At 40.8% G+C, this 25,830-nt stretch overlaps 4 protein-coding genes across 5 annotated transcripts; 2 read left to right on the top strand and 2 right to left on the bottom strand.

The window, feature by feature from the left end:
• Positions 1-343: 343 nt before the first annotated feature.
• LOC108136704 lies at positions 344-12,583 on the top strand. 2 transcript variants are annotated; one of them, XM_017258030.2, is made up of 5 exons: positions 344-505; positions 813-865; positions 11,438-11,597; positions 11,839-11,937; positions 12,159-12,579. In XM_017258030.2, the coding sequence occupies exons 1-5, from the start codon at positions 361-363 to the stop codon at positions 12,173-12,175; spliced, it is 474 nt and encodes a 157-aa protein (XP_017113519.2). In that variant the 5' UTR covers positions 344-360; the 3' UTR covers positions 12,176-12,579. The 2 variants fall into 2 exon arrangements, with proteins under 2 accessions (XP_017113519.2, XP_041565420.1); XM_041709486.1 differs by having other exon boundaries at positions 11,839-12,583.
• A 4,674-nt stretch (positions 12,584-17,257) lies between these two features.
• LOC108136998 (cysteine and histidine-rich domain-containing protein) lies at positions 17,258-19,826 on the top strand. The gene is made up of 5 exons (XM_017258496.2): positions 17,258-17,396; positions 18,408-18,590; positions 18,654-19,204; positions 19,270-19,464; positions 19,525-19,826. The coding sequence occupies exons 2-5, from the start codon at positions 18,530-18,532 to the stop codon at positions 19,786-19,788; spliced, it is 1,071 nt and encodes a 356-aa protein (XP_017113985.1). The 5' UTR covers positions 17,258-17,396; positions 18,408-18,529; the 3' UTR covers positions 19,789-19,826.
• On the bottom strand, positions 19,785-20,750 carry LOC108136999 (RWD domain-containing protein 1). The gene is made up of 2 exons (XM_017258497.2): positions 20,583-20,750; positions 19,785-20,529 (listed from the first exon to the last, which is right to left on the bottom strand). The coding sequence occupies exons 1-2, from the start codon at positions 20,656-20,658 to the stop codon at positions 19,871-19,873; spliced, it is 735 nt and encodes a 244-aa protein (XP_017113986.1). The 5' UTR covers positions 20,659-20,750; the 3' UTR covers positions 19,785-19,870.
• A 352-nt stretch (positions 20,751-21,102) lies between these two features.
• Positions 21,103-25,567, bottom strand: LOC108137028 (structural maintenance of chromosomes protein 6). The gene is made up of 14 exons (XM_017258527.2): positions 25,415-25,567; positions 25,054-25,348; positions 24,782-25,001; positions 24,449-24,722; positions 24,263-24,389; positions 24,122-24,199; positions 23,887-24,059; positions 23,422-23,819; positions 22,968-23,367; positions 22,434-22,896; positions 21,764-22,375; positions 21,480-21,698; positions 21,293-21,423; positions 21,103-21,234 (listed from the first exon to the last, which is right to left on the bottom strand). The coding sequence occupies exons 2-14, from the start codon at positions 25,333-25,335 to the stop codon at positions 21,213-21,215; spliced, it is 3,399 nt and encodes a 1,132-aa protein (XP_017114016.1). The 5' UTR covers positions 25,336-25,348; positions 25,415-25,567; the 3' UTR covers positions 21,103-21,212.
• Positions 25,568-25,830: the final 263 nt, after the last annotated feature.

The raw sequence follows: 25,830 nt of genomic DNA, 5'->3' as shown, positions 1-25,830 counted from the left end.
GCATCGGCATCGGCATCGGCATCGGCATCGCCAGATGATCGACCCGTTTGTGCACCCAAAACGGGTTACCGGAACCAAGACGATGAATATTGATTCGCTAGAAAGTTGAATTTGCTGCGAGTGCTACTGCTACTCCTACTGCTACTGCTACTGCCACTGCAGTTTGCCATCAACATTAAGCACCAGCGATTCCCTTGCAGAGAACAAACATCACGTGGCCCGGGGGTGAAGGCAAAAGCCAAAAGCACGTAGACCCACTGAAAAGCAAAAATAACTCACTCACTCAAAGCCCGGGAAACAAAAAGCCACTCAAAACAAATGCACGCCAGCAGAGCAGTCGACGTTGGCAGAGATCGGGCCATGCTTTATATAAAATCAACTGAGCATATCTGTTGGAATTCATTAAACGTTTTACTGCCACAGGCCGACGTACAGCGGTTCGAAATTCGAGATTCGAGATCCGAGATCCAAAAGCCGAGAGCTCCGCACACGAAATATCCACCGTGTAAGGCCCCAGCTTTTTGGAGTACTATATACTAGCCTTTGGATTCAGTTTTTCCTGGCTTCGCGTGCTCGTCGGTTGCCATCCATAAATAACACACGAAAAACAAACAAAAAAAAGCCATCGAAATAACGCATTAATGCATTTGATTTACGAAACTCGAAACTCAAGAATTTACCAAAAAAACGTCAAAAATTAATAAAATACCAGTCTATTATAAATTCAAAGCTAAAACCGTTTCGTGTCATGCAAATGAAAAGTGCCAGTGCTTAAGTCAGATATATTTCAAATATTTGTTAACTAATTGCAGCTTCTCACACGCACATTAAGCAGCAGCTCAATCAGCCAGCAAATATGAAATTCGTAAGTATTTTTATTTGGTTTCTCTGCGTTAGCTGCAATTCGTGTTGCAAGTTCGTTGCCTAAGTCTTTCGTTTTTCGCGACAATTGTCACAGCATTTGCATGGGCCGCTAATGCCCCGTAATTGTTAACACGTTTGAGCCTCGTTTAAGCCGCAAATGAAGTCAACTTTTTCGGTTTGACAGTTGTCAAATGGCCGCCGCGGTCGACCAGCGCATTGTTCGCTCCCCAAGAATTTTTATTGGGCCCTGGCACTCTAATTTATGGTCCACGGCGTCGTGTGTCAGCGGGCCATGAAAGCCAGGCCACCGCCTCGATATGTCTATATCCATATAAGCCATATAAGTTTATGTGCATTATTTTCGGCGACCATCCATATCCATCCACGTTCAAGGCGCTGAAAATTTGATGAAAATTTGAATGCGTATGGCCAAAATATGCATATTTCGAACAAGGTTTTTCGACATAATTTGATCTTGATATCTTGACTGGATGCTGGGCAACCAAATCAGATTGACTCAATATTTAATGTGTTGAATTTCTTTCAATATCACATTAAAGTTCGTATTTCGAAATTTTTTATTTTCACTTTCGTTTGATTTTGATTAAACCAGTTGTTTTTTATTATCAAATTGAAATGTTTTTGCATTAAAATGAACATTATTCGGATTTAAATTATAATGTTTGCTTAAACAAGGTTTCATTTTATTCTTTCGTTCATATTTGAACTTATATATGTTTCCGCAAATTAAATATTATACAAATTATAACCCGCACTTTGGGTTTTATTATCATTATTTTGGATAACTGTCTTAAAGATTAATTATACAAGTTTTAAAAATTAAATGTGACAAGACAGAAATATTGAAAAGCTCTTGAAATATTTTTACAAGCTTGTTAATTTTTATACCCTTGCAGAGGGTATTATAATTTCAGTCAGAAGTTTGCAACGCAGTGAAGGAGACATCTCCGACCCTATAAAGTATATATATTCTTGATCAGCATCACTAGGCGAGTCGATCTAGCCATGTCCGTCTGTCCGTCCGTCTGTCCGTCTGTCCGTCCATTTATATGCAAACTAGTCTCTCAGTTTTAAAGCTATCTGCATGAAACTTTCCCAAAAGTTGTCTTTCTATTGCAGGTAGTATATAAGTCGGAACGAGCCGGATCGGACGACTATAGCATATAGCTCCCATAGGAACAATCGGAAAAATAAATGAAAAAAAATTATAACTTTGCTGTTTTTTAATTTTTTTGTTTAGTTCTTCGACATTTAGTAATGGTTAAATATTTCCGATTTACGGTTTAAATTTCATCAAAATCGGACGACTATAGCATATAGCTCCCATAGGAACAATCGGAAAAATAAATGAAAAAAATTATAACTTTGCTGTTTTTCAATTTTTTGTTTAGTTCTTCGACATTTAGTAATGGTTAAATATTTCCGATTTACGGTTAAAATTTCATCAAAATCGGACGACTATAGCATATAGCTCCCATAGGAACAATCGGAAAAATAAATGAAAACAAGAAAGAAAGCAAACTTCGGCAAGCCGAAGTTCATATACCCTTGCAGCTATCGCAAGAATTAAATATTTTTGAAAACATTAAAATTATGATTTACTTGCGTATATGTTTAAAAACATTGAAGCTATGAAGATTTGCAGCTTAATTATTTGATTGTTCTTTTATATATTTTCATTATTTGTATAGGAGCTATATGATATAGTCGTCCGATTTTGATGAAATTTAAACCATAATTCTGAAATATTTAACCATTGCTATATGTCGAAGAACTAAAAAACAAATTAAAAAACAGCAAAGTTATAATTTTTTTCAATTATTTTTCCGATTGTTCCTATGGGAGCTATATGCTATAGTCGTCCGATTTTGATGAAATTTTAATCATAATTCTGAAATATTTAACCATTGCTATATGTCGAAGAACTAAACAAAAAATTAAAAAGCAGCAAAGTTATAATTTTTTTTCAATTATTTTTCCGATTGTTCCTATGGGAGCTATATGCTATAGTCGTCCGATTTTGATGAAATTTTAACCATAACTCTGAAATATTTAACCATTGCTTTATGTCGAAGAACAAAACAAAAAATTAAAAAACAGCAAAGTTATAATTTTTTTCAATTATTTTTCCGATTGTTCCTATGGGAGCTATATGCTATAGTCGACCGATTTTAATGAAATTTAAACCGTAAATCGGAAATATTTAACCATTATTATATGTCGAAGAACTAAACAAAAAATTAAAAAACAGCAAAGTTATAATTTTTTTTCATTTATTTTTCCGATTGTTCCTATGGGAGCTATATGCTATAGTCGTCCGATCCGGCTCGTTCCGACTTATATACTACCTGCAATAGAAAGACAACTTTTGGAAAAGTTTCATGCAGATAGCTTTAAAACTGAGAGACTAGTTTGCATATAAACGGACGGACAGACGGACAGACGGACAGACGGACAGACGGACGGACAGACGGACAGACGGACGGACAGACGGACATGGCTAGATCGACTCTACTAGTGATGCTGATCAAGAATATATATACTTTATAGGGTCGGAAACGTCTCCTTCACTGCGTTGCAAACTTCTGACTGAAATTATAATACCCTCTGCAAGGGTATAAAAAATTATAACTTTTCTGTTTTTTATTTTTTTGTTTTGTTCTTCGACATTTAGTAATGGTTAAATATTTCCGATTTACGGTTTAAATTTCAATAAAGTCGGACGACTATATCATATAGCTCTCATAGGAACAATCGGAAAAATAAATGAAAAAAATTATAACTTTTCTGTTTTTTAATTTTTTGTTTAGTTCTTCGACATATAGCAATGGTTAAATATTTCAGAATTATGGTTTAAATTTTATCAAAATCGGACGTCTATATCATATAGCTCCCTTAGAAATAATAAAAATATATAAAATAACTATCAAATAATTGAGCTGCAAATCATCATAGCTTCAATGTTTTTAAACATATACGAAAGTAAATCATAATTTTAATGTTTTCAAAAATGTTTAATTCTTGCAATAGCTGCAAGGGTATATGAACTTCGGCTTTCCGAAGTTTGCTTTCTTTCTTGTTTTAAAACTCATTCAAAAGTAAATACTAATATTCGAAATTTCCCAACTGCTACTGAATTAATTGGATTTAACATTGAATATTTCCAACGCACGATTAGTCACCAGAAGCCGAAATAAAATGTTTTTACGTAGTCTTTGAAAATGGGTAATGCCAAGCGGCTTATTTAACTAATTTTCATAAACGCTGCCTTATTTGCCCATCCTATTCTGAATCATGTCATAATTTATAGGTCAATGAAACTCAAAATTATACGCCTCTAACCAGATTTAATAAGAAGTCTAAAGAGTTTCCGCCCCGCAGTTGGCAATCAAGTCGAGTAGCCCGCAATTACATGGGAAAATGCACGCAAAATCGCTGGCGTACGCGCAAAAACATAAACTCTCAAGTTCACGATGAAGGCCATAAAGATCTGTGATCCGGAGATCGGTGATCGGGGATCGGGGTGCGGAGTTCGCAGACGGCGGGCAGACAGATCGGACAAGAAAACAAGCCGAAAACGTGCTTGGGGGGCATGCGTTTTGTAACTTAATTGAAAAGTGCGATACACACGCGATACAATGCCAAAGCCAAGACCAATTGCCAGTGGCCGCCTGACCAACTTCTCGTGTCCAATTGCGTGTGCCAAGCCGGCTCCCAGCCAAAGCCAAAAGCGATATGGCAAAACCAATAGCTAGCTAAACAAGCCCCAGACGCAGTCATGAATGAATCAAATGAACCGAAGCTGTGCGTGGAAAATTGTGAGAGAAAAACTTAAACATTATGAAAATGCAAGCGGGCATTGCATTGGAAAATGGCTTATGCAATGCACCCAGAGTTGGGTGCTGAAATACAGTGACAGGAGGAGTGGGGGGGGTTAGGGGATATCCAGGCAAAACTGGCACCCTGGGAAACCGCCATCAACGTCGCTCTCGATTAGGATTCGACCATGCACACGAACAAGATTTATTAATTGCTCTCAGCCAACTCTGTTAGTCGCTCTAGCAGATGTCCGTCCGTCGAAAAGTTTAAAGTTTGCTGCCTTTTGCACGCTTTGCGTGTGGAAATTCAAATTAATTGCCATACGTACTCGTACAATTTGATGTCGTACTTTGTATTTTGTATTTTGGATCTGGGTTTTTGGCTTCGGTTGCGCTTGGCTTACCTCTAACTCTAATGAAGATGTCGCGCCGGAAAGTGCCGATTGCTTAATGCCCAAGTACGGGGACGACGACAAGTCCACTCCATGCATAATTACCACTAGCACAGTTTTGCTTTTTTGCCTTTGGGTTTGTCGGATGCAACATCGACACACTCTTTTACAGAAGTCTCGAAAAGTGTTGTGGAAATGATACATAAAAATATCTATAAATAAGAAAAAGTTTAAAAAGGTTTTACATTAGGGTCTCAACTTAAAATCTTGCAATAAATGTATTTATTAAACACTTTTGTCAGCTTTTGAAACTGCTTCATATTTTTTAAGAACTTTGCCTATAAGCATTAAGCTTTTTGCTACCAAACAGTATTAAACAAATAAACAATTAACATTGTACAAGGTAGAAAGAATACATTTTAGTAAACTTCAATCCTATTTGAACTTTTTAAAAGTCCAGCAACAAACATTTTAAATTCCACAGTTATCATTTCCCTTTCACCACCTGCATTGCATATTAATTTAACTATTTAATTGATATGATTAGTTTAAAATGTATAATCTTATTAATAGATTTTCTTCTCCAAAAAATAACCTTTTCAATTATTTAAAATTTAATAAAGAAATATTAAGTTAAAACATTGAAATTTAATTGGAATCATGTTGTTTTACATAAATAATAGATTTTCCGCCTAAAATATGATTTTATATTTTCATATATTCATATATTGGAACGATATCTTTTACCATTTCCAAGCAGAGGCAATTGAGTCAGCCTCCTGCAGCCCATCGACCACTTTCGTATCTGCAGGAGTGGGACATTCCAAGCCGGAGACACCGGCATCTGGGGCTCCAGGCCATGTCATTCGATATCGTCGCATCGGACGGAGCGGGCACAACAGTTTTTATTATGCTTTTCCGTCGCTGGATGGCGATTAGCGTTGGAGTTGACATAGGATTTCGGGCTGGCGAGCTGCGTGGCTTGGGCTGTCGCAATCGCACGACTCCAGTGCGGGATTCAGATGGCCAAAGAGTCCATGTGTCCATGCAGTCAGTCACTCAGTCAGGCCAGTGCGCTTTGGCTGTGCTCATGGCAAGTGCATGTGTCCAGTACACATGTCCAGTTGGCGACCAAATTTCAACTGCCCACATGCGCCAGTTGCCATGGCAGTTGCGAAAAGTATGGCATTTCTGCTAGATATTCGTGGTCCATTACCATATTTATGAGGCATGTGCGTCGACGTCGTCTGGCGTTGTGTTTGGCATTTTGTCAGACTCTAAACGATACAAATTTGCGCCCGCTTGCAGCTGGAAACCAGTTTGAACTTGAACCCATTTCACTGGGCTACTTTTGGCTGCCTTCTATGGCTTTTGTGTTGCAGGAAAAAGGAAAATCACGATTCTCACGCTGCACGACCGCTGGCTGCTGGCAATTTGCACTTCCTAGCCAAATTGATGTTTAATAATTCAATTACAATTACATTGACAATAGATTGGGCAACAATCAGCGGGGCAGCCGGCCCCGAAGTCGCCAACTGACTCCATTTCCCACCTATTAAACACAATTCAAAGTAATTTGAAGCGGCAGTCGTCGGTTGTTGCTGTTGCTGTTGCAGTTCATGTTGATTTTCATTTGGCTTTTGCCGTAGCCGCAGCCAAAGCTATAGCCGTTGCTATTTTCGAGGCTGTTGGTTGCACCTACTACATCCAACACTTTGCGTCGATCCAGCATTGGACAAGCAGCGTTATTTGCGTTTGAGAGTCCAAGCTCTTAACTCTTAACTCTTAACTCAAGCTTCCGTGTTGAAAGTCAGGTAAAGCCAAATCGTTGCTCAATCGAGCATTGACCCCATCTGCCCAAAAAAAAAAAAAAAAAACCGCCAACACTGGGCGTTGCTATCGTTAACAAAAGATAACAATAATAACTCGTGTTCGGGGCGAGTTCAATTGTCTCGCTCCACTCACATTCACTTTTCCATCTGCGTGCAGTTTTCGCATAAAATTAATTATGCTCGACCAAACCACCGACAAACTGGGCAAATGACAAATCGTTTAAACATAAGCAAGATTAATTAGCAGCTGCTCGCCTGCCACCTGGATATCCATCAGCTTTTCAGTTTTTCCAGGCTCCCTCTGACTCATGCAAATCTTAGACTGGAAGTCAATAAACTTCTGGAGCAACTCCAACACATTCATTGAAAGTGCAGTTTCGATTACCTGTTGTGCTGGCTAAGCAATAAATATAATTTATTTTAAGCCGCACATTGGCAGCCAATCAAAATCTAAACGCCAATAAATGCCTGTGCATAAATGAAAAACCAAATTTAAAATATGAAGGGAGTAACATGGCTAAATAGAGTTATGCTGTGGAGTGAATAACCCGTGGAAAGTGGCTAAATAAGAGCAGTTCAGGACTCTCGAACAGCCAAACTATAACAATTGATAATCAAGATTTGAAAAATTTTATAGCTGATAATCAATAAGCAATTAAGTATATGAAAAATTGGAAGGGGAATCTACATTTGTGTAGTGCTGGCCTTTAAATACACTTAGATCCGTTTTCTCGTCTTCATGGTAATTTAAAAGTAGGCTTTTAAACAAGCTTTTACTTACTTTATCAAGGCAATAAAATAGTTGGATGTTTTCTTTAAAACTAAGCCCTTACCTTAAAAATAGCTTAATGTTTCACGCTGTAGAATTTTATTTAAAGATAGTTTTAGACTTGAAACCCGATTTTAATCTTTAAACAAATTTAAATAATTATTCAATGATTAGAATTAATAGGAATTGAAGATTAAATATAAATAGTTCCAGAACTCAATAAAAACCTAAAACTAAAGAAACTAAAACCGATACGAGATAAAGGAAATACAAAAAGATCTACATTTAAATATTTTGATAGTTTAAAATTAAAGAGTCCCGCAGAAAAAAAACTATTTTAAGGTGACAGATTCCCACCATATAATGATGTACAAGGTACACATGTCACAAACCGACCCTCTTTGCGGGTTAAAAGTGCCTAAAATATGGTTATTACAAGTCAAGTGCTCCCAAATGTATGAATCAATTTCAATTCAATTGCGAGTGCCACAAAAGTCGACACTGCAGTATCTGTGCGGCATGACAGAGCTATTATACCCCGAATCCAGGGGCTATCAGCTTTTGCGGGCTAACGAGACAATGTAACTATCGTCGTCCGTCCATGGCCGGTGAACCAAGTCGCTGTCGTTGTTTAGTGATTTTATGCCTGGCTTTTTATTTGGCTCCACAAGTTAACTACACTACATGTGCGCTGGCACGCTCACATGTTGCTGCACTTAATCATTGTTGTGGGTGGGTGGGTATGGGTATGGCTATGGTATATGTTTTCGCATGGGCCGCCGTTGGCCAACAGCAGCAGCCGTCGAGTGCCTCGATATCTGAATTGTGTGTTGTGTGCTGTGTGGTGTGTGCTGTGGTTTCTGGTGTGGTAGCTAGTGCTCCGCCAGAGTGTTTTATAGCAGCCCAAGTCGCCCAATTACGAAATCATATCTAAGGTCATATGTTTGGCTAATTTGTCGGAATGTGAGGAGCTAATGAATGCAGGGGGTGGAAGCCCATGAAGACCGCAGGCATTGTTCTAAATCCCCGCACCAGCATTAGCACCACCACCCGCTAATTAGCCCAATTAAAAGCCACTTAATTAGCCAAAACGATTACTTTCAAATTCGGCATCTGTGGGGCTGCTCTCGCGGAATTCTCGCATACCAGATGCAAACAGCCGGCTGACGACTTTTTGACGGCTACATGTGTTTACGTGATATACTAGAGTACGTTGACTGGCAGTGGCTGAGTTCTCTGGTCAAGATTGGCTGGCAGAGGCACAGATGGAGGGGAGAACCCAGCCAAACCAACCACTCGAACCACTGGACAAGACAGATGGATCTAATTTGTTTGGCAATGTATTGAAAGCCTTCTCTACAAGCGGTTTGTGTCTCATTTCCGTTTAAGTCATTTATGTAGGATGTTTTATAGGTTTTACATCCACTTGCAGGTAAATAACACGTTCTGTTCATACATGATAATTAATTCGTTGACTTTAACTTATGTGTTTGTAAATATTAAATAACAAGTTTACATAAGAAATAAACTAACAATATTAAACTAATAATTAAATTATTAAAACGGATATACTTAAATAACTATATTATGAAAAGTAAATATAGTCATTCAAAAACATTTAATATTCCTATTTAACTTTTTGATCAACATAACGCATTTCAAAGTTATTGTCAAGTCTAGACTTAATAATATACTTTTGTTTAAAACTTTTTATAAATAAATGATGAATGCTTAAAGTGGTTTAAACACATTGACAGATTTAAGCTTCAAATAAATGTCTCAAATTAAAAAAAAAGACTTTACAACCTTGTAATGAAACTGCAATGAATTAATGTTGTTTCCGCAGTTTAAAGTCAAAATTATTGTGGAGTAATCGTTGCAAATGAATTACAGACCCTCGGTAGCTTAGTCCCCAGATCAGATCATTAGTCCCTGCTCCAGTGAGTCGAAATGACAGACACTCTTGTATTCTGTCAGTATTTCCCTTAACGATCACATGTTCGCCGCTCTTGAGAACTCTGTTGCCTGAAACTAAAACTGAGTTCGATTCCTGCGCCACTGTTGCACTCTCTTGGACGTAGATTTGGATGTGGCAATAGCGTCGCAGTCTCTGCCTGGCCAACAACAACAGCAACAACTTGGGGCATAACAACAACAGCAAACACGAATTAATTAAAACTATTTTTTCACAAGTCGCATTGGCTGCTTGTTGGCAACTTTGCGACCGCCTTGTTTGCATATTTTGTGATTATTTTGTAGCATATTTTGGCTAATAGCAATTAGCGTTATTGTTGCAGCTTGGACCCACAGGGTTCGCTAGTGAACCCTCGCAGAAATCAGGCAGCCAAGGCGCGGCCCATTAAGCAATTAATGAGGCCCGAAACATTGGCAACATTTGCATTAGCAGGTTGCAAATGGTATATGGGTGCAATCGATGGGGAAAATCGATCGAGAAAAAAAAACCCGTTCTATTAAGTCAAGTCTGCCCTATGATTTAAGTCAGTCTGCCGGCCAAGTGACGGCCTTAACTAAGACGTTCGACACACAGATCCAAAGACTGCTGGACTGCCAGTCAGCCAGACAATTTGCACAGCATGTGGCCCCCATTCCCACCCACCTCCGACTCCGACTCCGAATCCATTTGCATCCCAGGCGATCGAGGAGATTGGGGTCAGCGGAAAAATAATCGCAGCCGTGATTGCTATTTAACAAATTTATCACACTTCGGTGCAGTTGTGGCGGCTCAACGTGATGTGCATTCAATAAACTAAGTAAACCGAATAAAGCGCACATTTTCCCTTGGCTGCTTGGCTTTGTGCGGCTTTCAAAATGTTTCAAGCAAAGCAGAAAAAAGAAACAAAATCACATAAAAGGAACCCACTTAAATTTACTGTGCCTTGGGAGACACAAATCAGCTGCAAACTTCCTGAAGCCATACTGTAATTAAGATTTTATTTTTCTAAAGCACTTGCAATCAAAAATCAACTGCCACATACTGGGTTGTTAAATGAACAATTAAATTTAAATAGCTCACACTTTTTATACCGTTTCCATGTCCGATTAAAATTTGGGGAACGTAAATCAGGCTAATATTTAAATACTTCGCAAAAAGGATCAGTAGTATAAATTATTTAAAAACAGTAAGAAACAAAACTAAATAACAACTTTCTAAAAAATATATAAACTAAATGGCTTTCAGCTGTTTCCCCAAAAACTATTATCTTTTAACCAAAGCAATTATTTGGTTAAATGTCCAACAGTTAGAGAGCAATTGTCTGGATGAATGTGCCACCAGACAAATCCCTTATTAACAACGAAATAAATTTGGGCCATATTTGTCATAAATTCGTCTTGGCTTATTGCACCAGTTGACTTGGCAAATTGCTTAGGTCTTTTGGCCATCGACCAGAACCGAATTGGAATCGGTGGCGAACTGGAAGCTTTCTGAGCTTCTGGCCAGGCTTTCTGGCTCGTGCTCAAGGCGACTGCACTTGACCGGACCGAAAGCGAGCCATGTGGCATTCTGCGTTGTCTTGCGTTCGGTATTTAATTGTCGGCTTATGGCATTGGCACACATTTCCACGGCTTAATTGCTTGGGCCAGCGTGTAACCAGTGCAATTGGCCCGTGCATGCCTTCGGTCATACTCGTATGTTAGCAATCCGCTCGTAATACCAAAATACCCATATACCCATATACCCAAATACCACTAACCATGTGCATTGTCCACTTCCACTTGCAGTTAGTCACCATCGCCGCTCTCTGCCTCTTCGTGGCCTTCGCCGCGGGTCAGCAATACTTTCTGGGACAGTTCCCCAGCCGGGCCCGCTTCGGATTCGATCCCGTGGCTCTGGCGGGACCCTCATCCGCCACACAGGTCAGGGATCCTCGACAGAACAGAGGTGAGTATGAGGATGATGTGTGCTCAATTTGGGCAGATGTTTTAGAATTAAGAAAAAAAAAGTAATTTAACCTGATTTGTTTGTAATAAGAATTCAAACGATCTTTCTATCAAGATTTTGCTCTTTAAATAATTGTATTTTTGTATTGTATTTTTGTTGAAATATTTTTATTTTATTTTCAGTTCTAGAAAATATATCACTATTTCTACATTTCCACACTTTTGACCCGATTTTCTTGCAGGACCCGTGGTGTTCCCCCCATCCCCGCCAGATGCAGTGGACGAGTCCAGCGGCGTGGTCGTAGGCGCTTCTGGATACGGTTTTGTGCCGCCTCAGCAAAGTAATGCGAACCTCTTTAAACGCACTGTTTGAAAGAGAAATATTGATTTGAGCTCCTTCATCTCACTTACTTACACACACACACACACACAAACACACCCACACACTCCTAGAAGAGAAAAGCTTTATTAGTGCAATATGTAGCCGTGTTTTTGTTATTTCTTTGTTATTGTTAAATAGTTGCCCATTAATTAGCAATCCACACAAATGTCTTATTCGCAGGAAAACTCTCTGGTTAAAGTAAAAAATCTTCCCCACACCGAATACCAAATCTTCCCCACACCACACCACACCACACCGACTACCAGAAATTAACCCAAAGCACACAGTCACTTTGCACACCAGCACCAGCACCGGAAACGGAAATGCGTCCCTCTTAGCTAATTACAGCCGCCAACAAAAACACCCACTAACTCGGCACCTCTTCCCCCTTCCCACTCCCCCTTCCCCTTAAAATAAATTTAACATTACTTAGTTTAATTAGCTTGAAATCCCAATGTTAATTTCCACCTTATTGTTTCGCTTTGTATTTTTATTTCTCTTATGATTTTTGCTTTCTTATAATTTATGTTTCAAATTGGAATTGTATTATGATTTTATCTTATTTTATTTGTAACCAGAAGCTAAATTTAAATTATGAATAAACCGAAAAATATTATTAAACAAAACCAAAAAAAAAACACCACCGCATTTCGATTTTTGCTATTTTCGTTTGTAAATGCACCATTTGACTTGTATTTATGTTTATGTTTATATTTTATATATGGATAAGCACTCGAGTGGCTGATCAGTGATCACCATGTTGGCAATTATTTTAAGCGCACATAATACTAGCGCCTAATTAACAGCTCCGATCCGGCTTTGAAGTGCGGCGGCATCGCGATTCGATGGCGGGAAATAGAGACTGGGACGCAGACTTCGACGCCGACGAAGACGAAGACGGAACCGGGGAAACCATCGACTGTGACTGCTTTCAACTCGACCAGGGCATGCTCTCCCCTCCAGTGCAGCTTCACACTTGGCGGAACAGGCTGCAGACGAGCACATGTACTCCGGGTGGCAGACTTGTGGTCATTTGGGGAGCCTGAAAAAACTAGCGTATACAAATGGGCACACAAGCCAGTTAAGGTGTTTTGTCCCTTGGTTATCTAGGTGTAATCTCTCTGAAGAGACAAACAGAGTCTACAGGGACAATGGTTTAAAAGTTTACCTTATACTTTAGAAATATTCTGAAGTTATACGTTTTGAAAACGTCATGGTCTTTAAAAACACTACAACCGATTTAAAAACCAACATAAAACTTTAAGACTTTGGAAACGAACAGGAAAGTTAATTTCGCGCTAACTATTCCCTGTTGTACAAAACTTAAATACAATTTTATTAGGTAGCTTGAGACTTTAAAATTAATAAACAAAAGACTTAAACAACGAACTTGGGCAGTTTTTCCAGTTTTCTAACAATTTAGAGTAAAAGTTCATAATTATCTTAGTATTTATTGACGAGCATTTTTTTTATTTATTTTATGCATTCTGTTCTTCAAAATTTTGAAAAAGGGGAGAAAAGAAAAGAGAATGTATGAATTTTCTTGTAAATGGTTAAAAAAAAGTCGGTAATTTTGTTAATTGTTTAAGAATGCATTCCAACACATTCTTAACATCTGACTTAAGCTAGGATAGAAAACCAACTTGGGTTTTGATCTGGAAATCAGACTTATCTAAAACAAAGTAATGTTTGCTTTAAGTGAACCTAAAGATCAGCCGAATAGGTATACCCTCAGGGGGCAGAGAATATAAACAGATTCCTTAACGATCCGAGCAGAAGCAGGTGCTGGAGCCACAATTGCTGCTCGCGATTCGCGACTCCAAGCCAGACCGCAAATGGTCCCGTGCCGGATTCAAAGTGGAGTAGGAGCGGAATCTGGTCTGGCGAGGAATGGCGCATTGGAATGGGGGGACGGAGCAGACGGTGACCAGACGGAGTCAATGATATGCGCGACTAATGCGACTTTGCTGGCTTTGCTTTTGCCGCATGCAAAATATGTTGGCAGTTAATTTTTTTTTTTCGCTTTTTGCGAGCGCAGTGTGTTTTGTTTTTGCATATCGATTTTGAGCATGCAGAAATGGAGCAACTTTTTCTCCGATGCCGATGCAGACTCCAACTCCGATTCCGACTCCGAACTCATTGTACAAATGAATGGAGAGACATTTCACAATGGAGTGGAACAAAAAGCGTAAAAAGCGATCGAAGCAGCGACGCTAAGTTGAGATAATTTTTACAATTTGACAATTTATGCACGATTATTGAAAGGCCTGAGAGTCGACAAGGACCGGCCATTGTGTAATTAACTTTGCATGCCAAAAGTTCTCTCTCCCCCAGGCCGCAAAGCCATAAAGCCATAAAACCAAATGGTTACGCAGTGGGACTCGGCTTCCTGATGAGGACTGCCTGCGGCTAGGAGCCCACTGGCCCCAGGCCATGGCAATGTGTAATGGTTATGGCAGCGCCGATCTATAACTGAAGCCGCAGCGTAACAATTGCCCAAGACTGGCGTAGATTAATGGCAGCTTTTCCGCCCCATTTTTCCTCCCCCTGATTTAGGTCCAAGCATGAATTCGAGCGGCGATTGGCTTGCGCGTTGGGCAATCCCCAGCCACAGCCACCCACCACAATTACACACAGAGAAGTTGTTTTAAACAAATGCTTCCTCGAATTTTGGTTCTTTAAAAAGCTTTAGTTTTATTAAGTTTTTTAAATATATTAAGAAATGACGACTTTGTGTTGAAATGGTCAAACAAAAGACTAAAAAACAAACTTGACAGCTTCATGAACTTTTCTAACAAGTGAAGTTGTATAAGCAGTTTTTATTGTTTAATGTGAATTTGACCAAATCGAACTGTTTTTCTTACATATACAAGCCTATGGTAAATCACTGATTGATTAACAATATATACATTTTAATAAGTCAAGCAAAAAACGGGGGTATAAACTCTTTTCCGTAACATAACATATCATACTATTATTTAAATAGGAAATTTCATACTTAGCTTAAGAGTGTTTGATTACCGAAAGTTAGTAATTAGCCTAAAAATGTTTTTGTTAAGCAGGATATCGTCAAATGTATTTGGGCGTGCATTTTTCCAGTGTACATACCAATTGGCAGGGGTACCCGAAGTGGTCAAATGTGACCGACATTCTAATCAAAGTAGCTGGGCGTTGTCAGACGGACGGACGACTCGGTGGACAATCAAAGGCGATCGGCCAATGACTGTGACGTCGACTCCGTGATTGCCGGGGCGATTGTGATTGACGACGGAGTGAGCTTTGAGCCCGGCGCAACCTTCGAGCCGTGTCATTGGGTGACGCCCACGCTTGGAATTCACCACTTGGCACTCGCAGCAACCACAATTAATACCCCCTCCAAGTGCACTTGCCCAACATCCACAAATTCAATATTAATCAAGCCGCGTCGAGTGAGAAACCCAATTAAAATGCTTTTGTTTGTTCGAACAGCAGCGGCAGCTGTGGCGGCAGTGGCGGCGGCTACGGGGGATCCCACCACGTTCTTTAGCACCACATTCCAGACCCCCGACACCGCCTATGCGACATACAACTTCTTCGGAAGTCCGTACACCACACGGTTTAGATACTTCTGAGCCGGACGGATCCTGCTGTGGCCAAAGTCGAACCCCGAGTCATGTTGAGTGGTCAGTGGCGGAGGCACTGATTGCTGCCGGAGCACTAGGAGCAAGAGCTGGAGACTAGAAACAATTTTCTTGTAAATAAATGTGTTAACTCTTATTAACAAATAAATAGGAAGAGCGTTTTGAACTTAAACAAGGATCTGAATTGAACTAAAACTCAAGTCGTCAGATAAGGCTTAGCTCAATTTCTTGTTTATATCAAGTAATTCATTCCACATGAAAAGTTTTGTACAATAAAGCTAACCTGGATCTCTAACTATGAATTGGAATTATGTGGCTATGAAATATATTAATGTTTGAGGGTAAGTTTACTCGAACGTTTAAGTTATTTTTATTCTAGTTAGTTTTAACAAGTTTGTTGAATTTTTCGTATGTTTTTCGAAGTACTTAAAAAGCCTGCGAAAAATAACAAAAATTTGAATATAAATTATAATTTAGATAATTAACACAAACTATAAAAGCTAACTCTGCTTAAATTATGGAAACCAAAAGCCTAGTAAAGTATCACAGGGTTATTCAGAAATCAGACAAATTGAATTTATAATTTTAAAACAATAATAAAATAATTACTCGAATAATATTAGCCATCCAGTTATATCATTACTAAGTTATGATTGAAACTAACAAGACATCAACTGACGTCCGAGTTTTTTTTGGAGCACGAATTGGAATTGAAAACAAAAGACTTGGGAAACGAACTTGAGAGCGTGCAGCGCGCAGATCATTTGCATTGCGGCGACCTAATTGCAACATCCCTCCAGTTTAAGACTTCAGCTGGGAAATTGGCAGCCAATCGGCAATTGGCGATAAGGATTGTTAAGGTGAGTATTGGCAAGAGAAGCAGGGCATTTGGAGCACGCACGTCTGGGGCATCGTCAGTGGCTCTGGAATGTGGCGAATATGGCCATTGCGGGAAATCTGTGCAACATGACATGACAGCAGCGCCACAATTGCATGTTGCTGCTGCTGTTGCTTAGCTGTTGCTATTGCCATTGTATGCTAAACTACGTATACGCCCGGGCGGCCGGGGCAAAAGACAAAAGCTGAAGCCAAAGTCAAACCGGGCGGTGTTAATTTCCAGTGACACTGGCGATGTTGCGACCACCACAACAAGAGTGTCCGCCACAGCCGCTGCCGCCTGTTATATTTATTTATTTATTTGTATTTCTGCGACTGTCAAAAGGCAAAAGCCGAGCTCTACACCGCACAAGAAAAAGTCAACAATTCTCGCTCGGTTTCACAACAATGGGCAACGGATCATTAGCAATGGCATGATTCACAGCCGCAGTTAAAAACCAAATGTGCCTGTGGAGCTGCGGAAAAACGCCGACTTTGTCATAATTTTATTTTTATTTGAAGTGCGGCACAGGAACAGCGCCAGGGCGGCCGTGTTGATAACCTTGTTGACCACAAGAATTTCCAGCGAAACGACAGTTTGCCCAACTGCACAGGAAAAAAAGAAACAGCTCCATATGTACCTGTATTTGTTTTCAGTACTGTACATTAAATATCACATCAATCATGTCAACTTTTCTCACAGTTCTCTAACCTATTTCCATCTTTCAAATTTTTAAATAATTTGATTGACAGTTATTTTTACCAGTTCAACCAGAAGTGCCACTGGCTTTTCTTTGTTCTCAATAATCGAAAATGTAAAATTATCAAATCATATCCACTTTTCTTGTGCCACTGGCTTTTCTTTGTTCTCAATAATCGAAAATGTAAAATTATCAAATCATATCCACTTTTCTTGTTGTGTGTAAGTAAATTTTATGCCCCGACACCGCGGGCTATAAATGAAAATGAAACCAACGAAACTGCGAAAACGTGTGTATATGACTGAGTGTGACAAATAAACAATCATGCAAGGCGGAGACATTACCTGAGGGTCCCAGGCACCAGTTACCAGTCTTTCAATCACTCCCGGTTCCCGCCCGTTCTTTGATCTAATTTCAAAGAGTCGCCTAGCCAGTTCCGTGCAAAAATCACGTAGCCCAAATGCTGCCAACAACTGACCTTCAGGTGATTTGCGAATAATGGTTTTTAGTTCAATTCCGTCTTGCAATTAGCAAATTCTATAAAGACGCCAATGGCCGACCAAGCAGTGGCAGTAATTAACATAATTCCAAATTTACTATCACTTTTAATTGCTCTGTATTTGAGACTGTTGGCCTTTCCAAACCCACCAGCGATGAGCGGAGCCCGCAAGCTGTTATTTGTCACATATTCCAAGGCACTGGCAGTCACAGTTGTGTTTATAGTTAGTATAATAGGTTTTCAGGCGGACTTTATGTTCTTAGAGTCACAGCTTTAACCGTGACATGGTTTTAATAATTGGCAATACCAAAATAATAATATTAATACCAGATCGGGAAATTAACAAGGCTCCGATTGCAAGCTATTAACTTAACCAATGCAAAAATTAAAACGTAAAATTTAGAAAAGTGGTAGTGTATTTAGTGAAGTTTTAATCTTAAGAAATAAATGCATTTTATTTAACTTTGGCTAAGATTGTAAAACTTGTCTCTAATTATAATTCTATCTTTACCGAAAAAGTAATTTTATTCAATTTTGTCGAAAAATGAGCTGCTCAGACCAACTAAAAGCCTATTTAAAACGAGTTAACTTCTAAAAGATTAATGACAATTTAATAACTTGTTGAAACTATTTGTAACTGTTAGTAAAAGAGTTTAAACGAATTTGAATTCTCGCGGTACTCCGCACCGTGTGACCATTAAACACTTATGTCTAAATACCCTTACCCAATCAGCAATAAAAAAGTGAGAATTGACCCATTTACGCTGCTCGGTCACACTGGTTGCCATACACTGCGAATATTCTAGATTTGAAGCGAATTTTCTATACATTAAGCGAGACCAAAACAAAGTTATAATGGAACAATGCTACAACAGAGGCTGTGGCCAAACCTTCGATCCGGCGACCAACAATGATGGTAAGCGATGGTTATATCGAAGCACATGTGTGTTATTAAAGTAACCTCCCAAATCCCGGCCAGAATCTTGTCGACACCATCCGGGTGATCCGTTCTTCCACGACGCCTACAAAGGTTGGTCCTGCTGCAACAAGAAGTCGGTGGACTTCACAGAGTTCCTCAACATCAAGGGCTGCACGCTGTCCAAGCACTCCAATGTCAAGCCGCCGGAGCCGGAGAAGCCGGTTAAGAATGAATCGGACAAGGACGAGGTCATCGAGGTGCGAGCCCCCATCAAGGAAGCATTGCCCCGACCGCCCATAGCATCCCCGCTTACCGTCCTAGAGCCAACGGTGGCTCCCGCCTTGAAAGAGATTGTTTTTTCGGGCAAAACTCCGGTGGCAGAAAACTCCAGCAACACCATCGATGTGGGCACCAGTTGCAAAAACAACGGATGCTCCTACTCCTTTGCGGGCACCAGCAGCGACTACGGCGAGTGCACCTACCATCCGGGTGTGCCCATCTTTCACGAGGGCCTCAAGTTCTGGTCGTGCTGCCAGAAACGGACCTCGGATTTTGCCCAGTTCATGGCGCAGAAGGGCTGCGCCTATGGGCAGCACAAGTGGGTGAAGGAGGTGGGTCCGAGGAAGATTAGAGCTCTTGGTAGAAACCCAACTAAGCTTTTGAACTACCATTCCAGAACGATGACAAAAAGGTAGTGCACTGCCGCTACGATTGGCACCAGACTGCCACCAATGTGGTTGTGGCCATCTATGCCAAAAAATATGATTACAGCCAGAGTCTGGTCGAGCTTAATCCCATCAGGTTGCATGTCAATCTGGTTTTTCCCGAGCAGGACAACGCCCGGTTTGACCTTGACTTGGAACTGCGTGGAGTAAGTCCTGACTTAAGCGTTTTTCCAAAATAAAACCTCATAATCTGGTCTCCCTTGCAGATTGTCAATGTAAGCAAGGCAACCGCACAAATGTACGGCACAAAAGTGGAGATTACGCTGCCCAAACTGGAACCTGGCTCTTGGTCTAACCTGAATTTCCCCAATAAGAAGCTGCCTGTGGCCAAGAAGACCCACGAGGAGGAGAAGCCAAAGCAGGATGAGAGCGACGATGAGTTCTTCGACCTGGACGACATCAAGACAGTGACCAGCTACGGCCTTAACATCTCGGATTTGAGCTTGCAAAACCAAAACAACCTAGATTAATAAAGAGTTGGCATTTAATGTTATTTACAATACACAAATATGCCTTGGAGAAGCGTTTACTTTACTCTAGAACCGGTGTAATTTAATCATCGTCGTCCTCGGCTCCGGGCACCCAATCCTCGTCATCATCATCATCCAAATCCAGTTCGCCCAGGTCCTGGAACAGGGCCTCATCGATTTTGACGTTCTCAATGTTCTCACCCGCCTCCAAGAGGAATTTGATGTCGGAATCGTTGAGCGTGTTGTCGCACATGAAGAGTTCGCGGCCGGTCTGCTTCTTGGACACATTGTTCTTCTCCCGCTTGGCCGCAATACCGGTGGTCTCCTCGAAGTCGAGTTTCCAAGTGAGGAAGGACTCCACCGTCACCCGGGTGCCCTCGAACTTCTTGCGCTCCTCCTCCTCCACTTCCCGCAGCTTTTGCTCACGGAGCTCGTCCTGGTGGAACTTGTGCTCGTCCCACCGCTCGTTCAGCCACTCCTGGGCACTGCTCACCAGCGAGAATATCATCTCCATGCCCAGGTTCTCCTCGATTGTCTTTTGCAGGTGTTCCAACAGGAGCTTTTCGAAGCCGTCCTCAAAGTTCTCCGGCTCATCGATTTCCACCACGGGCGCACCATCTGGATAAGTGGCTGTGTATGTGAAGACGAGTTTGCAGGAAAGCCCGTTCTCGGGCTCATCCGCATTGTAATCCTCTGTAGCAATGGGAATTTGGAATTTGTGGTGTGGCTCCGTGGCGAGAACTGGGAAAGGGTTTTTAGGAGCTTGGATTCAAAGGAAAGGCCTTGGTACTCACTCTCCATTTCGCCACAGTATATGGAATCCAGCGCCTCGACCTCATTGGTCTGATCTTCCCTATAGTTTCGGCTCATTGTTGTGTGCTAGTTTAACAAATTTAACAATAAATAAGAGCAAGCAAATCGACGCCGCTTTGAGGTTACTTGCTGCCTGATGATTAATGCACGATCAGACTGCTTGATCAAATCAAAAATAAAGATTATCAAATGTCAGAGTAAAATAAAATAAAACGGAAATCTGCGATAAAATAAAGTCTGAATTGAAATAAAAAAAAATAATACCTTGTTAATTTATAAAAAAGCATCATACCTCATCATGCAGATTGAACGTGCCCAAGAAAGATTATGACTCGCAAGAGTTGCCACTCTGCATTTACCAAGGTTGCCACATCAGTCAGTTATTACATTAAAACTCGATTTGTTTATTTAAAAAAACAGTTAACAGTTCTAAAATTTAGTTTTTGTATTTAATAAAGAAAACTTTGAACTTAAATTTAAACTATAAATTGCCATTCGAAATCCTGCTTAAAATAAGGATCACCTTTTATTCATAAACTCCAATAAATTAGTTGATACTGATGCTTTGTCGGCCTGCAACCTATTCGTGTTAATGCCTTATTTAATTTAATTTACCGATCCGGAGCCTCCAATCTGGAAAAGAAGAAACAAAATGAAGACAATTTTTTAGTGTTTTAAAAAATAGTCATACTTGTGTACTGTAATGTGGTCGCTGGCTTCGACCGCAGTGTCCTGTGGCGTAAGGAAACAATACTGGCGCGACATCCACTCCAAGCCTTCACCAATAAGGATTTCCGTAATAAACTTACGGTTTACTTCGTCCTGAAAACAGTACAATTTTTAGGATATTACAAAAACATGAACATTGAAACACTTACTGTAAATACGTCATATTCGTCTAGAAAATAGAAGGGGTGGTCTGAAGTGCTCCAAAGCCCTTTCAGCAAGGAAACTGTGGTAAACGATCGCTCGCCGCCTGACAAGCTCCTGGTGTTAGAAGTTTCGTTTCCGCTGGGTGGGAATACATTGATCTTCCACGTTTTCTCCTTGTCACTGGTCTCAAAACTAACTTTAAATTGCCGCATGGCTAGGGCTTGCTGTAAGTAATCAAAAATAAGTTCTTTTTAATGAATTTAAAATGTTTAAAGAACTTAAAATATACCTCAAACTGAAACTGAACCATGGTAAAATAGTGATGGCGTGATCTCTGGAACAATTGTGCCCGCTGATGATAAGCCATGCGAAGCTTATTGATCACGGAAACGACCACGGCCAAGTGCCTGGCCTGAAGGTCCAGTTCGTCTCGCAGGGTAATCAGCCCTCGCTCCACTTCTTCGGGATTGTAGTTCAGCTGCTCCACCTGTTTGATCTTTGATTTGTAGCGACTAATTGATTCGCGTATTTTCTCCTCCGATTGCGTCGTGGCTATAAACTCTCCCAATTTCTCAGCCTCGACGCGAGCCTTTTCCAAATCATTTAGCACAGTCTCCTTCTCGCCAATCATTTTCCGTTCGAGCTGCAACGTTTTCTGAAAATTTCGAGTATTTTCCTCGTAGTGAAGGTCTAGGCTACGAATTTTGGACTCCACTTCGCGAGCTTCCGTGTCCAGTGTGGAAAGCTTTTCATTGATCCCCTCGAGAGCTTTACTTTCATCGGCAGCGATTGCCTCGAATTGCTCCTTTTGTTCTTGGATTTCAAGAAGTTTTTGCTGCAGCATTTGGCGTTCTTCCTTGCATTTCTCAATTTTCTCACCGCTGTCAGCTAAATGTGATTTCTAAAATTAACATAATTTAATACTATAGGACTTTGGCTTTATCAGGACATGGACTTACCAGACGATGATATTCCGGAAGCTCCTGGTAATCGAAGTTTTGCAACTCCATTATCTGCTGCATGGCCCGCTGATTCTTTGATTGATTCTGGCCAATCATGGAACTCTTCTTTGTACTCTCAAGTTGGGTGCTCTCCAGAGTCTTTCTATGCTGCATATAGTCAATTTCCAGAGATGCCTCTTTTTCCTGAAGTTCACTTTGCTCCATTTGAAGCTGCCGAATGCGATCATCGACGTTTATGTGTATATACCGCGCGGGATTTATTCTAGTGGAATAGACGGCATAGTTGGGCGTCGGAATGTACTCCAGTCCCAGATTTGGAACCAGCACTTTCGTCAGATGGGGCGGCACATTCTCAAGGTCGGATGTGAGAAATTCGGCAATCTCTTTGGACTCGGTCACCAGGACCGTCTCAATGCGCAGCATATCAATGAGGTAGTTCATTACCACAGGATCGTCACAGCTGAATGGATATTAAATAATTGATTAATAAAACACAAACAAAATAACTAAAAAATTATTAAATGCACATACTGGATTTCATCGATGAGCACTGTGGTATTCGGCGTGGTGGGACGCACCTTGTTCCTGGATACGTCATAAACACGATCCGTAAACGGACTGGTGATAATGGTGGGAATGTTTCCACCCTGAAACTTATTCTGTAGCAAATCCCGTAGCGATTTGCGCTCATTGTCGGAGCTAACGATGTAGGATCGCAGGCAGGACATGAGCTGGTTTTCAACCAGATCCCGGTACTTCGGATTGGGTGCACTGATGTACTGGCCCAAGGGTCCTCGGGGCATCCTATGCATATTGGAGCCGGCATACTGGGTGCGCAAAGTCTGAACGACCTTTATCGCCTGCTCGCCATAAACAGACAGTTTGTTGGACTTATTCCGGGACAGTGCCTCGATTTCCCAATTTATACTCTCTGTAAGAAGTAGAAATGTAACAAAAGAACTTAGGCAGATGGTAGTTTACCTACGTTTTGATTTGTGCAACTTAATTCTTTCATTTTTAATGGCCTCCACCCTTTCCTGAACCGACGTAATCTCTCTCTTTATCTGCTGCTGCTCTTCTCGTAATCGGACAATGATCTCCTCACTGTTAGCAACCTGCTGCCTTAGCGCTTCAATCTTGTTGGCATGCTCCTCCCGCTGCTCCTTCACCCGGTTAAAGTCGGCATGGTAGTTTCCAATGAGCTTCTCACATTCATCGTAAGCGTGTTGATCCTCCCGCATGCGTCGTTCGGTGTTTACGATCTGGGCTTTTATAGAACTGGTCTTTAAGAGCAGATCCTGCACCGCCCGTTTGGCTGTTCTTAGCTTTTCATCCTGGATCTTGTAGGTCGCTAAAATTTGATTTTTAGTCGCCTCAAATTCCCTGAAGATTAACAAGAACGGGAAGCAAATGTATAAAGTCACAAATTCAATGGTATTTAGTTACATACTTTAGCTGTTGGGTCATTGTGGCCTGTGTACTCTCTTTTTTGGAAGTGGTGTGCTCCAGCTTGGCCTTCTTATTTTCAATAAGTTTAATTGAATGCTCCAGATTGTTGAGCTCTTCCTGATAACGCGTCACAGCCATCCAGGCTAACTTGACCCTGCACTGCTCCAGTTTTTCCTTATTAAGTGCAGACGGCTTTAATAAATTCAATAATAGAATGTTAAAGTTGCATTTTATACCTTGACTACTTCCTTATTTTTAAGGATGGACAGCTTTTCCTCTTCAGCCTCAACTTGCTTGGCCACCGCATCTCTTTTCTGTTGAATTTGGAAAGTCACAAATTAGAGACGGGATATATAACAACATAAAGCTCCTTCAACCTTTTCTAGTTGATCCAGGTTTTGTGTGAAATGGCGCCTCTGAGCATGACATTCGGTGAGACTGCTAGTGCACACGTCCAGTTGAGTTGCCTTCATCAGCAGCCTGTAATTCGAAGATGGCTCCAATCTGTAAACATAAAACTTGCTTAGGTTGCATTTCTTACTGGCTGCTGTGGATCTTATTACTCTTTTAGAAACTCCCGAGCCGCCTCCTGATTCAGCACAAAAATGGGATTCTCCACATTAATGCCGAAGCAGAGCAGCATGCGGCGAATTTCTGCCACTTTCTTGGAAACGCTTCTGCCGCGAGCATCTTGGAGGTCGTAGGTCGAGGAAGAGTGGCGTATTTGGCGCACCACCGTGAGGTGGGGTCCAAAGATGTCCGCCTTAAACGGTCGCAATCCCGCATTTGACAGTGTGATGGCAATGGTGGCACTGGCCTCGCCGTTTTTAATTAGTTCTGTAATATGTAGGTGTGTGATAATTGGATGTTAGACATGGCTTTTTATGAGAACATACTCTGTATACTGCTGGCTCTGTTGGTGGCTCTGGCACTGCTGGTCAGGCCCAAAGCCAATGCGGTGATTACGGCGCTCTTTCCACTGCCATTGTTGCCCACCAGGAAGTTGATATTGGGGCCAAACTCCATGAAGAGATTCGAGTGGCACATGAAGTTGGTGAGGCGCATGGAAATCACTTTGCCACAGCGATCAAAGGCGGTTGGAATGGACAGCTCAGTCTAGAAAAGGGTTCGATAAGTAAAGGATGGATCGGATCTCAGCAATACCCACCGATAAAGTAAAATTGCACGCACGCCGTGATTTGTTTGGACCTGTTTGGCGCGTTCTAGAGCTTGGTGACCTTGTCGCCTGCGAAGTAGACGCTTCCTCGAAACTCTCCTCCTCCTCCCTTTCCTCTTCGAGATATTCAACATTTTCCATCTCCACATCTGCCTCGGATTCGATTTGGGGTAACCGCTTGCTCCTCTTACGGCTGGGGGCAGCTGTGGAGCTATCGCTATCCGAGTCAGGCGCATTTCTCCGACGAACCGCGCCATTGTGACTCCGCTCCATTTGGTTTGTTTCTCTGCGGGTAAAAAGCGCGGGCCGATTTGAAAGTAAGCAATACGGTATTAACCAACTGAAGACTTACTTGGCTTACTCCTATTAATTAGCTTAAATTAATAAAGACGTTGCGGTCCATTCAATTCAGATGCAGAACAATCCAAAGCGCAGTTTCCTAAACAATTTAGAGATATTTCGCCACAAAAATCAGCTTGTTCGATTAGCAGTGTGGCCAGATGATGTAAGCATTGAAATGCTTAAAAAAAACACAGAATAAGCAGGTACAGTAGATATTCGTTTGCAGCTATTAGTAAAATAATAACCTTTGTGGATATTTTGTTGAAATATGTTAAACAATAATTTGACTTTAATTGTGTACATTTTTTTGCCTGCACCTTAAAACAAAACCAAATTGGTTTTAAAAACCATAATTTAAAATATAATGTTTTAATAAGCTTAATTATTTATAAAATAACATACATACATACATACATATAATGCGAC

Source organism: Drosophila elegans, unplaced genomic scaffold (assembly GCF_018152505.1).
Source record: "Drosophila elegans isolate 14027-0461.03 unplaced genomic scaffold, ASM1815250v1 contig_476, whole genome shotgun sequence".
Taxonomy (NCBI): Eukaryota; Metazoa; Arthropoda; class Insecta; order Diptera; family Drosophilidae; genus Drosophila; species Drosophila elegans.
This window is presented reverse-complemented; position numbering and strand designations above follow the sequence as displayed.